Genomic DNA, 14,796 nt, shown 5'->3' on the forward strand with positions numbered 1-14,796 from the left:
AGTAGATGTAGTAACATAACTACATCTTGAAGAATTTTACTTTTTGAAGTTTTTATCATTTTCTTTTGTTTTCTACAAAACTGAAAAGGCGATACACCGGGGGGTGGGGGGAGTTTGAACCTTTAGTCCCGGTTTGAGACATGAACCGGGACTAAAGGGTGCGATGTCCTTTAGTCCCGGTTCGTGTCTCAAACCGGGACTAAAGATCCCATTTGAACCGGGACTAATGCCTTCCCGAGGCCTTAGCCGCTCGAACCGGGACTAATTCTCACATTAGTCCCGGTTCGTGATGCAACCGGGACTAATATGTACATTGAGCTGTGACCAAAGCCCTGTTGTCTACTACTGCACGGCTCTCAAAACCCAACCAGTGGTGGATCCCGGGGGACAAAGCAAAGTCAAAGTGCTTGATCCTTTGCTCCATACTTTGAGATCTTCCTCCCCTCCGAACAAGCAGCAACGCACCTCGTGATATGCTTAGCATAAGCCGCTAATGTTCGGTTCGGATAAGTAAAGTCCCTTCGGTCGGTTCGCTCAGGTGGTCTTCCCTTAGTTTCCCTAACATTCAGAGTTGTTCTGGTCTGAGAAAGGAGCACCGCCAAGTCCACTAGGGGAGCCCTGAATGAATAAGAAATGGACAGATGAGGTCAGGCTTGCATGAAAAAAGAAGATAATAAGTTAGATGTACACGCCTGAGGTTGGTAAGAACTGTGATTTTTATATTCCTCTGAATATGGATAATGTCATCTGAAAGTGTATGAAAGTTGAGAAAAATTTCAAACCTAAGTTTTGAGTTCCTTAACATTAATGTGCTAAAATTGTAGCATGTACAGAATCAGTAACCACAAATTATATGCAGGCTGTGCAAGCAGGCTTCAACAAAGGGAATGCATGCTGTATGGTTATTACAGACTAAAAACCATGGACTCCAGATTAAAGAAACAGATCACTGGTTGAACATTACAAAATAAATTATCGGTATGCATACTAGTCGACCATTCATATCGTACTACTCCATCATCATCATCATCCTCACTACAGTTTTCTCGGCTTTGCATATTTCCTGTTCTTGTTGCTCCGATTTGTCATCGCCGACTTGAGTGGGAGGAGGCTGGACGAGGAGGAGGGATGGTGGCGGGAGGACATGTGTTTTCTTGCCTTGCAGTGAATAAGGTAGAGGATGCTTTTGTTTATAAAAAAAATTAGTCGCTCAGTTCAGAGGATGCAGCGAGGTGGTGTTCTTGACAAGTTTGGTGGGGTAGAAAAATACATATGGAGCCGAGTAACTTGGCATATGGCACTTTGGACATGCCTCAGCCCTCAGGTGCCCGTTTCTATTCATTAGATGCTCTAGATTTTCACTTCAGTTCTGATTTCCATTCACTTATCACTTCCGCTACTCAAATACAACTAACTTAACTTGTGCCTCTGAACTCCTAGTAAAAGAGGGTGGACACAGGAGCAGATTCACCAGACATGTGGCATGTGCTGCTAGCAACAAGGCCTGCTTAGTCCTATAACATATTGAGAAGTTTTTTTTTTTTTTTTTTGAAAATGTGTTAAGTTGAGAAGTTGGACAGATTTTGGCTTACAATACTAGGAGCCTAGGAGCATTGTGGGTTAACCTATAGGAACAGTGTGTTGAAATCATTGGCCCTATTCTTTTGTAGAGTTACTCTTCTTTTGCGTTGAATTGTTGCAAAGATTCGTTGGAGTAGGCGAATGAGAGTGGAGTAACGATGCAACATCGTCGGCGCAAGAAAAACCACAAGGTAGCAGACTAGTATAGCAACAGAGATTCACCGGAGTAGGGATGACACTGGAGGAAAGCAATGATAAAACGACCTCGCAGCCGGTGATTGACCTAATGGTGAGAAGTAGAGCTAGAAATATACATCTTCTCGAGTGATAGGGTTGAAAGAAGAAAGAAATGCCATGTAACGTAATAATCCAGATGAAAATAAAAAGTCATTTATTCTTGACTGTTTTTGCGAACATTTATTGTTGACTTAACCATCACTTTCTTATTTCATGGCAATGCAACAAACCATTTGTAGATGGGAACTTGTATTTTCATTACTACTAAAAGTTAGTTTGTGCATGTGGTAGTCATGCTCATCCATCCCTCCTCCTCTCATCCACAACCGCCACGCATCATTTCACCTCACCCCATTCGACGGCCTCTCACAATGACATGCTCCACACCCTAAGAACCGCTCAAACAAACTAAAATTTTGTTTCCCCTGTCTATTCTATGAAGTAGATAGTACAAACCAAGTATCCGAAACAAACTAATCATAGAATTCTTTATCTTCCTTTTTTTTCTTGTGCTAGAAGGACTCTAACCTAGACCATGTCCCACTTGACACGGTCATTGGGCTTGTTGTATCCAATGCCGTCTCATAAATCTGTGTTCATATTATTTTCTATTAGGTATCAAAAAAAAATTATTGACAGACACACTATTTTTATTAATGTTAACTACTTTTAAATTAAATTGAGAATTTAGTTGGGTTACAAGTAGATCAGTTAGAATATTTCAGCTCTGAAGTACTTCATCGTCTTGTCCAGGGGAGGCGAATGAGGCGGGGTAAAAGTAGGATCGTTGCAACTGTGGTGAAGGAGAGACGTGTATGATTTATGTGCGCCTCTTACTTATGACACCGAAGAGAGGCGGCAAATACGCTACCATACATACCCGACAATGATGAAAAATGCATCCGATATTCTCCAATGTTAGGGAAGGGCCGACAAATACACATATGACGACACAACCACGTAGAGAGGACTATTGAAAGAGCCAAGAAAAGGATGATGTCTAAGAATATATAAAAACTATGAAAAAAACAGAGTGTACACAATGATCTAATCCCTCCGCACACTAATATAAGACTTTTTAAATCACTAAAGTAATGATTTAAAACGTCTTATAATATTAGTTTACAGAGCGAGTAAAAAGCAAGTGAAAGAGTGTGATGTTTTTTGAATTTAAACCAGACAAAAGTTGCACATGGCATACGTATATGGTTTGGTCGTTCCATTTAATAGATGACCCGCTGCACCAATGGCGCAAAGGCCGAATGTAAGCCAAGTAGTAAAAGGGTGAGAATATATCTCTTTTATCATGGTTGTCTCAAAAGCATACGACACCGCAGTCTAAGCAACAAATTACCGATAGTTAAATGCACATGATGGTCTTAGGGGATTACATAAGATCCAAAAGTATGATAAACACAAAAGTCTTGGTAGGCATTTATACTAATATTAAGTTATATAACAAATAGCTCTTGCAACTTGCTTATATTGAGTAGACAATCAGGCGCAGTCCCTTGGAAGTGCATTTGAAGCCGAAAGCATATGCTTGCCCTCTGTTCATCTGTGCCTAACGAAAGAAGTCGCTCCAGCCTTTAGTGATGGTGGCCCTTTTATCAACACCCTTGATAAAGCGTGTTGTGACAGCGGTAGTTCCATCTCCAGTAGTGATTTGGCAGTTCACCATGGTCAACATACATGTGTGGGAAAAGGGAACCAGTAGAAAAAGGAATGCTAAAGTATTGAAAATAACAGTAAAGGTTAGTTATTGTATGAAATAGGACAGAGCAACTGCAAAGGATTACCATTCTTTTGCCGTGTGTTGCAAATGTATCTGTGATGTGGCACACATAGTAGCGATCAGGCGTGCTAGTGCTGCGGATGATCTTTCGCAGTCTACGAACATTATGGTTGTAGAGCTTAACTGTGTTGTCCCACACAATGTGGTGACTAAACTCATCTAAGTAGTGGATGCAAGGCTCACCTATGTTAAACTATATAATGTTATATCGTTTAGCGGTTGTTGCGAGAGTTGTTGGAATTAGAAGAGTAATGTAGCCCTTACCATAGAGAATGTACTTTCCAGGCTTTAGGTGGATTTTCCTGCCTTTGAACTTTCGGATTGATCTTGCTTTGCATGGGCAATGAATATACTCGAAAGCTGGCATGGCTCGTTGCGCCAATGGCCCGAAAAGCATTGGCCAGACGAGTCTTCAAACCATGTGTATGTGCTAGTTTAAGATATACTTTTATCTCATTGTATGGTATCATGACAGATGAAAAGGAAGTAATGACATTACTAATAATAGCATACATTGATTTGACAAAGCAAGTTGTAGTAGGATCAGTCTAAAGACATAAAAAAATTGAACACTGCTTAGATCATAAGCAAATAGAAACTTAGTGCTGATACATGGTGTTTTAAGAGAACCTAGTGCTGAATAGAAACTTAGTGCTGATACATGGTGTTTTAAGAGAACCTAGTGCTGATCTGCAACAGAGGGAAAAACATCCAACAGATACAGGAAGATATTTCTTTCTGCACTACTGCCCCCAAAAGCACACTTCTTGACGGTCTTACCAGCAAACAATCAATAGCCATACGTACAGGATGGTCTTAGGTGGCTTACATACGATCCAAAAGGATGCTAAATATAGGGGTCTTGGTAGGTACTTATACTGATATTGAGTTATAAAGCAAAGGACTTTTGCGATCTGCTTATATAGGATAGAATAGACAATCATGCGCAGCCTCTTTGATGTGCACTTGAAGGCGAAGGCATAGGCATGGCCTTTCTTCATCCTTGCTTTACGAAAAAGCTGCTCCAGTTTTTAGTGATAGTAGCCCTGTTGTCAACATCCTTTATAAAACGGGCCGTGACACTGGTAGTTCCGTCTCCAGTGCTTATTGGCAACTCACCATGATCAGCATCCATGTGTGGGAAGATGCTGTTCTTAGAGAAGTGTGTCCTAAAGTACTACGGATGAGGATAAAGGTTATTCAGCATGTGATTTCTCAGCATATTATTGTATGAAACATAACAAAGTATCTGTGAGAGATTGCCATCCTTTTGCCCAAGAAAGAGCATCGTCTTTCTCCCAACAAAAATGAAAAGGTAAAAAAAGACATCTTGCGACACCATTAGCTTTCAAGGCCCTCGATATAACATGTTGATATTGGGTTTTTCTATAGAAAAATTCTTATCCCACATTCCAATTCCCACGAATCATTCAAGTTTCTCGGACTCATAAAATTAGAAATGTTGAGATAATAAAAATAGCAGAGTAACACAACACTTGCAGGGTAAAGAGGAGCTCATCTAGAGCTTAGGACCTCTTCCCGCCATGTAGGCGCAGGAGATGAGTCTTGACACCGCTCTGAATAAAATGTAGGGCGACAAGCAAAGGGTAGGTCTAGGGCATGAGGACAAGCAAAGAGCACGAGCAAGGGATCACACATGCTGCAAATTCCATCATAAAAGGCGACCCTCTACTCGGTTTCTTTAGATACATGTTCTAATCAAAGTTAATACACGGACCATCTGAAACCTCTGTTGGAAAAGGCAGTGCCTAGGAGGCGCTTAGGCACGCCTAGGCGCTAGGCAATGGCTAAACGCCTCGCCTAGGGCATACATGGAGGTCTAGGCAGGGCAAGCAAGGAATTGCCTACCCAAGCAAGAAATCATGTTACATACTACACTGATATGCCAAACGGGTTATATTCCAATGGCAGTAGATAGTGATTAACTTATTCATATGCCCTAAACTAATATCAACACCCATATAACAATCACAAATACACTACGAGTAAAAACTATATTACCGCCTAGGCCGCGCCTAGGCACTAGGCGAAGGCCAATCGTCTCGCTTACGCCTACCGCTTTTTCCAATCTTTCTGAAACCATCAGTTTCAGCCTACTCGAATTACAAAATTGACACATGAATAATACCTCTCACAAATATATATGCATTAGTCAGATCCACCGACGAAGAAATTTATGAAACTCTCAAACATAAGACCGCATCTGGTCTTGTAACTTGCTCTCACTATGGAAGCTAAAACATCAAAATGTATATAGAATGTGTCTATATCTCTAGCATTACTCAATCTGGAATTCTCTGCTTATATGATTGGTCCTTTTTGCGCTATGTTTTCGGGAAAGGAGTGGTCGTGGCTCTTCAAGCCGCTCACTCGCCCTTGTCAATCGGGAACAGCCTACCCTCATCCATTCATTCACGTAGCCCTCAAATAAACCCACCCTCTGTTTGCTGACCCTACAGGCTCATGACCCCACCCTTCATAATCTCGTGAAGCGACAGCGAATGTGAAAATTAGCGGACGGTTGACCAGCCGCCACCAGACAAAATTTCATTGTTGTAACTTTATCGGACGGTCAAAAATGTCTGGCGCGCGCAACGCCCTCGAACGGCGGGTAGTCTACGACGATTTATATGTTGGATGTACCCAAGTTGCAAACGAGCATGAGTTGGCCAGTCATTGGGGGCAGACACCACACATGAAAACATATATAATCTAATCAACATACGTGGATTTCGACAAAACCAAAACCTAACCTCCTTTTATTTTTTCCACACAAACCTACCAGGACTCCGACGCAGCACACTGGCGCAAACTTGTACGCCACTAATCTTTAACACAAACACCTTTTTTAGTCTAGGATTTCACCGCTGACTTCAGCGGTTACTGAGGGTAACAGCTTTAAGCATCTTGGGAACACATCAGTCCTCAACTCTTGCTCGCTTTGCTGCGCGTCTCTCACCATCGACGCCGCTGATGGATCCATCACCAACCTTGGTCCAGAACTCGGAGTAGCTTCCTGTCTCGGACCAGTTGTCACCGCCGGCGCAGCTCTGATTTTCTGGATCGTGCTCATCGCTGACTGCAAGGGCAATCGAGCTAGAGCTGGAAGACACATGGCTAACAGAGCCCCCGCGCGCCTGAATCAGGTGTAGCCATCTCTTGTTTGGCTGAATTTTGTCTTCCAATCACATTCCATCTCGCATGCCGGCTATTGGTGTCAGATTATCCATTGCTATCTTCAAGATGTCCATTGCACACTCATAGGCCTCTATATTTGCATCTCCAGTCTCACCACTTCGAGTGCATGTATGTAAAGATTTGAGTGCCTAAAGGTTATTGAATTCACTGAAATGCTATCCTTCTGAAGGTGTGATAAGTGGGTTGACAATACATCTCTTGCATCCTTTGTTCAACGTTTCAGAATATGTTTTGCTGCTATCTGGTATATGCTGAGGAAATCGAGGACCTACAAAACGCAAAGCTGGTATTCTTAATTGTCTCGTTTAACAAAAAAGAAATAGTTCTTGCAAGGAATGTGTTATCATCAGAATGAAATCTTTGTTACCTTAACTGCATGGCAGCAGAGCAAGCATGTGTGCTCGAAATTAGCACACTCACATATCAGTTCCCTCCCTTCCTCAACAACTTCCACTTTGTACACACCCCGCACCACTTTTCATGTTTCTCTGGATGGTATCGTCGCACGAAATAGATTTTTCCCTTTACTGACCTCCTCTACTTTGTACTGCCCTGCTTCATACATAATTTCGCCAAACTTTTCAAACATGGCTCGTGTGTACATACCGCTAGCGTGCAACTCCAGTGGCGTGTTCATTTTCATTACGGGGGCTAGCTGCAAGTATAGAGGACGCATTAGTTTCATGATACAACAGCAGGAAGTGAGGATAGAGGAACAGCATATGTTATTTCAAAAACTTACTATCTTTGTATGTCTCTCTTCATAGTTCTCACTTGCTTCCCTATCTTAAAAGAAGTCGCAACAACAGTGTGTCAAATTTATTCATTTCTCTTTTCATTGACGATAAATGTTATGTCCGACACATCAGCCAATTTGGTATGTGATAGGCACACTAATAAGCTGCCTATATAGTTACAGCGGCCGACACCGGAAACAAAAAGGGGTTGCAGCAAAACATACCTGTGAATCGGATCTGCTAGGAACTCGAATCCGTCGCCTCCCGCCTCCCGCCGCCGCCATCACCATAGCTCCGAGCTTCTCGCCTCGTGCGGTGCCCGAATGGATAGATTTTGCTTTTTTTTCTCAGCGTGCCGGCAAGGTTGGATCCACAATGTTGTGCACCCTTATCCGTTTATTAGGAAGACAACGTTTGCGCGCCGGGCCGCAACTGATGCTAGCCATTGTGTACCGCGTGAAGAGATTTGCACCCACGGAACACGTGCATGATGGACCGCTAACCCACCGTCATCTCACACGAAGCCGGCTCCGTATGCCGCTGTAGGATTGGGCATATCCATCTTGTCTCTATACGATCACATTCAGTACAAGCTAGAACGTGTCGCTTTCCCATTGGTACCCGAACCGGGAGCAGGCAAGCTCGTCCATGCCATCGCCGCTCTCGCACAATATGCCTTCTTTGTCTTCTGTGCTGCTTCACCTAACAAAAATATGTAATTTGAGTCCAGATTAATTTCATGGGGCACTGAATCATTTAAGGAAACTTTCAGGAAGAGAAGACACATATTCCAGTTCAGCTTCTTCTTCCTATAATGTTATTGTTTCGAAAGTGTGTTCCTGATCAACAAAACAGTAATCACATGTTATTCAGGAAGAGAAGACACATATTCCAGTCCAGTAGCATGTTTCTGACAGCATAAGCATTTCTGACATGTTTTTATTTGGAAGCAGATGTAGCAGAATCCTAGATTGCTAGTCCTCTTTTATATCTAAAAGAGCCTGAAGAGAGACAGAACCTAGCTACTCCCTCCGTTCCAAAATAGATGACTCAACTTTGTACTAATTTTGTACTAAAGTTAGTACAAAGTTGAGTCATCTATTTTGTAACGGAGGGAGTAGATATGAGGGTGGGTGTGATTACGCATTCCAAGACTAAAAGGTAATTAACTGAAGAAGTATGGAAAAAAAGGAAACTACCACAGCAAAAAAGAGAACTAATATCAAAATGATCCCTACCACTCCAACACTGAAGGCTTCGTTGTATTATGCAAAGCAAGCTGGACGCTCACCCTTCTGATAATAGAGACTATCCTCTAGGAGGGACTCCGCTTTGGAAGTGGCACTGATATATGGAAGAGAAGTGCAATGATCTGCAGCAGAAAATGCACAGGATAAATAAAATTTTATGAGCTCAATTGCAGTGTATAGAGAATACTTTTAACTGTTCAGTTATACTCCCTCTGTTCGGAATTACTTGTCGTAGAAATGGATGTATCTAGATGTATTTTAGTTCTAGATACATCCATTTCCGAGACAAGTAATTCTGAACGGAGGGAGTATATAACTATAAACCAGTCAAACTAATTATAATTGTTCATATTAGCAATCCACACCTAGAAAAAAAATTAAACCCCATCATTATTGTCCAAACCCATTGGTTCCTCATTTGATTTTTAAGATCAAAGCATGGAATGATTATTTTTCATATTAGTATATGATAACACCAAGCCAATAAACAATTTAAGAAACCATCATCTTCTCCAAACCCATAGCTTCCTTCTCTTAATTTGAAAATTAAATCATGGATTACAACCATCATTGTCTGAACCCAACATGTACAGTACAAAAAAAGTAAGGAGATGATAAGAGGCAGGGAAGAGATATCACCATTGCAAGGCACCCTCTTGGGCTCAGTGACGGCGTCAATGTCACGTGCTCTTTGCTGAGGTTATAAACTGTCAACCGAATAAACTAAATGCTAAATGTTACTGCACTTAATCACATTTGAGTGCCAAAAGACAGTTGAAACCAATTTAAAAACTGAATACAAAAGGGAACTAAAATCAATTGAAATGGCATTTTGGAGGAGGTAGTTAGATTAATGATACTTGCTACTGAACCATGAGACCTGCTATGAAATCAAGGGTGTGAATTGTCTCATTTCGTACATTCAGGCCACTGAAGATTGCAAAAAAAAAAACTTGATTTATCGAGCAAAACATGGGGGGGGGGGGGGGGGGGGCAGTTTTGGAATCCCGCCGCTTGCATCCCTGAACCTCATGTTGTTACTTACAGATGTAATTCACACTATTCAGTACCCGTCCAAACTTTCAGCTCCAACAGAAAAACCAGATCACCCTGCATCATTGGCCAAACTGCAAACTGCATGCTTGCTATTGAAAATTTGAGTTCCTCAAACAAAAGGAATCATCCAAGGGTGATCAAACGAAGAATGGTGTACTCTTATAAACAGAAGAAATGCATGGCTGGAACACCTTTTTTCTCGAGCAGATTTTTAGTTTTGTGAAAAAAGAAAGAACTAAGAACACAATAGAACAGCTAAAAAGTAATTAAGTATGCACACGTACACTTACAATCTAGGCAGATTAGGGAGAGAGAGAGCTCACCTTGTTCTTAGTCTTCCTCTTGTATTCTTCATTCGAGCTGCACACATAAATCAAAAAATTAAAATCACATTATCAACTAACCAGGGAAATCAAGGGGCAAAAAATAGGGGAGAGAGATGCCGAAGCCATAGATGTGCAGTCTAGGTTGGGGATGGGGCAGACGACTCGTAAGCAGTGGTAGGCAGTGATGGCCAACTCCCTCCCCAGTCCCCCTGCTCCTCAAAACCCACCATGAAACCACACCAGACCTGCTCTCCTATTGGGGCGACTTGTGCGGGCACTGCGGGCGGCCCGTGGGTGCGCAGCCACTGCAGGGGGTGGCGGAGCCGGCGTGGCGCAGGAGGAGGCGACGCGGCGGATGCGTCGTGGCGCGGGCCGGACGAAGTGGAGCCGGTGCAGGTGCGCGCGCGGGGGCCGGCGAACTTGGCACGCTCGGACTCGGCGCGCGTCTGCGGGGAGGTGGAGCGGGTGGGTTGGGCAGAGCAGAGGACGCGCGGCCACGGCAGGGAAAGGAGGGGCACGCGAACATGCTCGGGGGCGTGCGGCGGTCGGAGCTTGATGGAAGCGGCCGGCGTGGGTAGGGGTGATGGGAGAGAGAGAGAGAGAGAGAGGGGTTAGCGAGAGAGAGAGGAGGGCGACGAGGAGGGGGGGCGAGTGGGACGGGAGGCTGCCTGCTCGTGAAAAGACTAAAATGCCCTTGGCGGGGCACGGAATTTACATGCGGTGGCACAAGTACTGTTCATAGCGATTTAAGGCGACGTGGAGGCCTTGGTCCTGCCTAACACTTCTTGAGGGTTTATAGGTTAGATATCAACGCCCGATTTCTCTGCCTGTGACAATAACTGCCATGTACTCGCCCATGTTGATTTTGCATGTCATCTGAAAGTGTAAGAAAGTTCAGACAATCTCCAAACCTAAGTTCTGACTTTCTTAACACTAAAAAGTGCTAAAACTGTAGCAGCACAAATGTACAGAATCAGCAACAACAAAATCCGGGACCACATAAATTTCAAGAAAAAGGGCTTTTTTTTCGTCAGCAGCTGTTGAAGATGCTGTGCTAGAACTGTAGCAGCACGTATGTACCCCACAGTAACCACACACATCAATATCATGCAGGATGTGCGGGCAGAATCAGTAACTACAACAAAAGGAATGCACGGTGTCTGGTTATTTCAGACTGAAAACCATGGACTTCATCATCAGATTAACAAAGAAACAGAACGCTGATTGCACATTACAAAATACTACGTAGCTTATTGCTAAGCATACTACTAGTCGGCCGTTCATCATCGTAGTCGACCCAGACCATCAGCGTCCTCCCTACAGCTTCCTTGGGTTGGCAGACTTCCGTTTCTTGTAGCTCTGATCGGTGATCACCGTCTTGACTGCGACGTTGTCGGAGGAGCCGGCGGAGGACGGACGGGAAGGCGGGATGGTGGCCGCCGGGCAAGGAGGAGGCGTGGCGGCGACCGGGGAGGTACAGGCCGGCGCCACTCCTGGTCCTAGAGGAGGAGCGGGGGCAACCGGGAGCTTCTCGATGTGGATGCTGAGGGGCACACTGTCGCCGGAGAGAAAGTCTTTGGGCACCGGCAGGCACTTGACCTCGCCGGGCAGGCCGCCGGACAGGGAGCTGCTGCACACCAGCGGCGACTCCAGGGTCAGCCTGCAGCCGTCGCTCTCCACGGCGAGCTTGCACGCGAACTGCGGCGCGCCCGGCGCCGTGCCGTCCGCCCGGACGCACACCAGCGACACGGCCGTGGTGGCGCCGCGCTCGCCGAGGGAGACGAGGAAGAGGTTGCGGTGCCGGTCGGCGCCCGCGGCGGCGGCCACCGCCTTGTCCTCCTCACCGACGAGGATGTGCCAGCGGCGCGAGAGCGGCAGGCTGAGGTTCCAGGGCTGGCCGTAGCGGACGACGATGATGGGGCGCGAGTGGTCGGGCCCGGAGATGTGGTCGAGCAGGTCCTGGCGGGAGCCGACGAAGCCGCAGCCCCCGATGCCGGCCGCGCCCGCGCGGTCCGGGCAGCAGCAGGGCGCGTGCTGGCACGCGCGCCGGTGGTCGGCCGCCTCGTGGTACACCACGCCGCCCGCGTCGCAGCCGTAGCGCTCGTAGCCGCAGGGCACGGTGGCGGCGGCCGCGAAGATGTCGGCGAGCGCGGAGTGGACGGCGGCGCGGCCGCCGCAGGCCTCGGCGTGGGCGCCGCGGCAGGAGGAGCAGACCAGGTGCTCGGCGTCGCACTGCCGGCCAAGATTCATGCACACCAGATACGCTCGGTCACGCCGTGCCAGATTCAAGAAAACGGAAAAATGAATCTTGGGGAAGAGGGGCGGCCGGCGGATCTCACCTTGAATATGGGGGGCTTGAGGGGGAGGCGGCAGTTGTGGCAGTCGAGCAGGTCCGCCCGCAGGCCGACGGTCTTGCCGCCGGCGAGGATCTGCGGCTCCGCCATGGGGATGGCCTCCATGGGCACCACGGCCACGGCCAGGATCCCCTCTCCGCCGCCGCCGCCGAGGCCCATCTCTCCTCTCCTCCCCCACCAAGATTCAGTCAGGCGGGCGGGCGGGCGGGCGGCTCTCTGTTGGCACCAGCAGCGGCGGGTAGCACTCAGGCGGGCGGCTCTCTGCTCTGTGTACTGGCGCTTGTGAGCGAAGGTGAGGTCAAGGGGGTTAAGGGGTATGGATCCGATCAAGATGGTATCGGGTGCGAGCCCCGTCACAGGAGGTCTGGTGGGGTCTCTGATGAGATGGGGCCGTGCCCATAGCCAGATTTTGACGGGTTCAGACTTTGGGAATAGAAGTTGTTTTTACTTTTTACCATCCACCTAACCTAACCGCATTCACCCAACTGCAACATTCAAAAGAAATCTGCCATTCATCCGAGAGCTCGGGCATCAAGGAGACTCAGACCATCTCCAGCCGTTCCCCAAGGGGCGCGTAAAATCGCCGCCTAAGGCAACTGGATTCCCAGTCGCCGATCCCATGACCGTTCCCAGACGCCGTCTAAATTAAAAAAAACATTCAATAAAGTTCGGCTAAATTCGGTAAACTGGACATATATTACACAAAGAAGACAGTTTACATAGCAAATTTATCTCAAAAAAGCCGAAACTACAACGAAGGTGCGAAGAAGTCGCTGAACGCGGCGTAGTCGTCGGCGGCGGCCTTCTCCTCCTTTACGCGGCCGCCCCTGCTGGACCCTTGCCCGGCGTCGCCATGGCGGACCGGTGGAGCGGCGCGTCGTCGTCGGCGGCGGTCTTCTCCTCCTTGACGCGGCCGCCCCTGCTGGACCCTTGCCCGGCGTCGCCATGGCGGACCGGTGGCGGTGGCGGCGCGTCGTCGTCGTCGTTGTCGTTGAGGATGACGACGCCTCCTTCGTCGCGGCCCTGGCGGCGCTGTTCGTAGTGCTGCAGGGCGGCGCACTGGCGCTCCCACTCCATCTTGAGCCAGTCGGCGCGCGCCCATTTTAGGGTCGCCTCCTCATCGAGCTCCACGTCGCCGTGCTCTGTCTTCACGGCGGGGAGCCCCGGCTCCGTTTTCACGGCCGCGAGCCTCGGTTCCGTCTTTGGTTTGACGAAGCGCGGAGGAGCCGATGAGGAGGAGCGCCGGCCGCCCTCGTTTATGATGATGCCGACGCTGCGAGTGCGCCGGCTGAGCAGCGTCTCCGCTGCGGGCTCGGCCTTGACGCCGAGCAACGTCGTCGAGCCGGAGGAGTGGGAAGAAGAACGGGAGGAGGAGTGCGAGGAGGAAGTCGAGGAGGAACGGAACCTCCTGGGCATCCATTGCCCCGCGTGCCGGCGGTGGACCGGGGCGGCCGCCATGGGACGGTATGCCAGCGACGGTTCGTTACCGCCCTCGAGGTACGACAGCACGCCGTCGAGCATATTCGGTGGCGCCCCACCACACGCGGTGCCCCTCACTGTTCTTGACGCTGCCCACCATCGGCGCCCCGTTGGTGGACGCCAGTCTTTGCTCCTGGCGGTGCTGGAAGTACGCCGCCCACGCCGCGTGGTTTTCGACGGCGTACTGGTGGGGGGCGAGTTGCTCCGCTGTGAGGGAGGCTTGCACGCGGTCGACCTCGGCGGCGAAGAAGGCGGGGCACGCCTCGACGTCGGGCACCGGGGGAATGGGCACTCCCCCGTTGCCGAGTCTCCACCCCATCGTTCATGCGCGCATGTCCGGTGGCGCCGGGATGTTCGCCTCGAACAGGAGCCACACCTCCCACTCGTGAAGCGAGCGGTGACCGAAGCCGTTGGCCGTCGCCGGGGAAACGCGCGGCCACCGGGCTTGGGAGTGAGGGAGAGGGAGGGAAGAAGCGTCGCGGCTGCGCACGGGAGAGGAAGAGCTCGACGGCGGTCGATGGACGGCGAGGGCTGGTGTGGCCAAAGGTGAGGGAGGCCACCGGCTTATATAGTCGCGCCCGTGTGTACGCGTGGCGGGAGGGGAGGCGTCGCCGCGCCACCCGTGACGCGCCGCCCGTGATGAGCTATCAATGGCAAGGCTGACCGGCGACGGCATCGTGGCAGTCTTGGCATTGATTCCCGTGGGAACCAAGGCGATGAGGGCGACGAAGCGGCCGTCTCGCAGACTCGGTGGGCCCGGGG

At 48.4% G+C, this 14,796-nt stretch overlaps 1 protein-coding gene across 1 annotated transcript; it reads right to left on the reverse strand.

Moving 5' to 3' along the window:
- Positions 1 to 11,337: 11,337 nt before the first annotated feature.
- On the reverse strand, positions 11,338 to 12,842 carry LOC123066853 (putative E3 ubiquitin-protein ligase SINA-like 9). Its single transcript, XM_044489850.1, has 2 exons — positions 12,541 to 12,842; positions 11,338 to 12,433 (listed from the first exon to the last, which is right to left on the reverse strand). Exons 1-2 carry the CDS (start codon positions 12,712 to 12,714, stop codon positions 11,519 to 11,521), a joined length of 1,089 nt encoding a protein of 362 aa, XP_044345785.1. The 5' UTR covers positions 12,715 to 12,842; the 3' UTR covers positions 11,338 to 11,518.
- Between the last annotated feature and the right edge of the window lie 1,954 nt (positions 12,843 to 14,796).

Source organism: Triticum aestivum, chromosome 3B (genome assembly GCF_018294505.1).
Source record: "Triticum aestivum cultivar Chinese Spring chromosome 3B, IWGSC CS RefSeq v2.1, whole genome shotgun sequence".
NCBI classification, from domain to species: Eukaryota; Viridiplantae; Streptophyta; class Magnoliopsida; order Poales; family Poaceae; genus Triticum; species Triticum aestivum.

Bases quoted from the DNA above. Each gene is read 5' to 3' on its own strand.
- LOC123066853 (XM_044489850.1), bottom strand. From the start codon at position 12,714: ATGGGCCTCGGCGGCGGCGGCGGAGAGGGGATCCTGGCCGTGGCCGTG. The intron at 12,434-12,540 runs GTGAGATCCGCC...CTTGGCCGGCAG, and splicing joins TCAAGCCCCCCATATTCAAG to TGCGACGCCGAGCACCTGGT.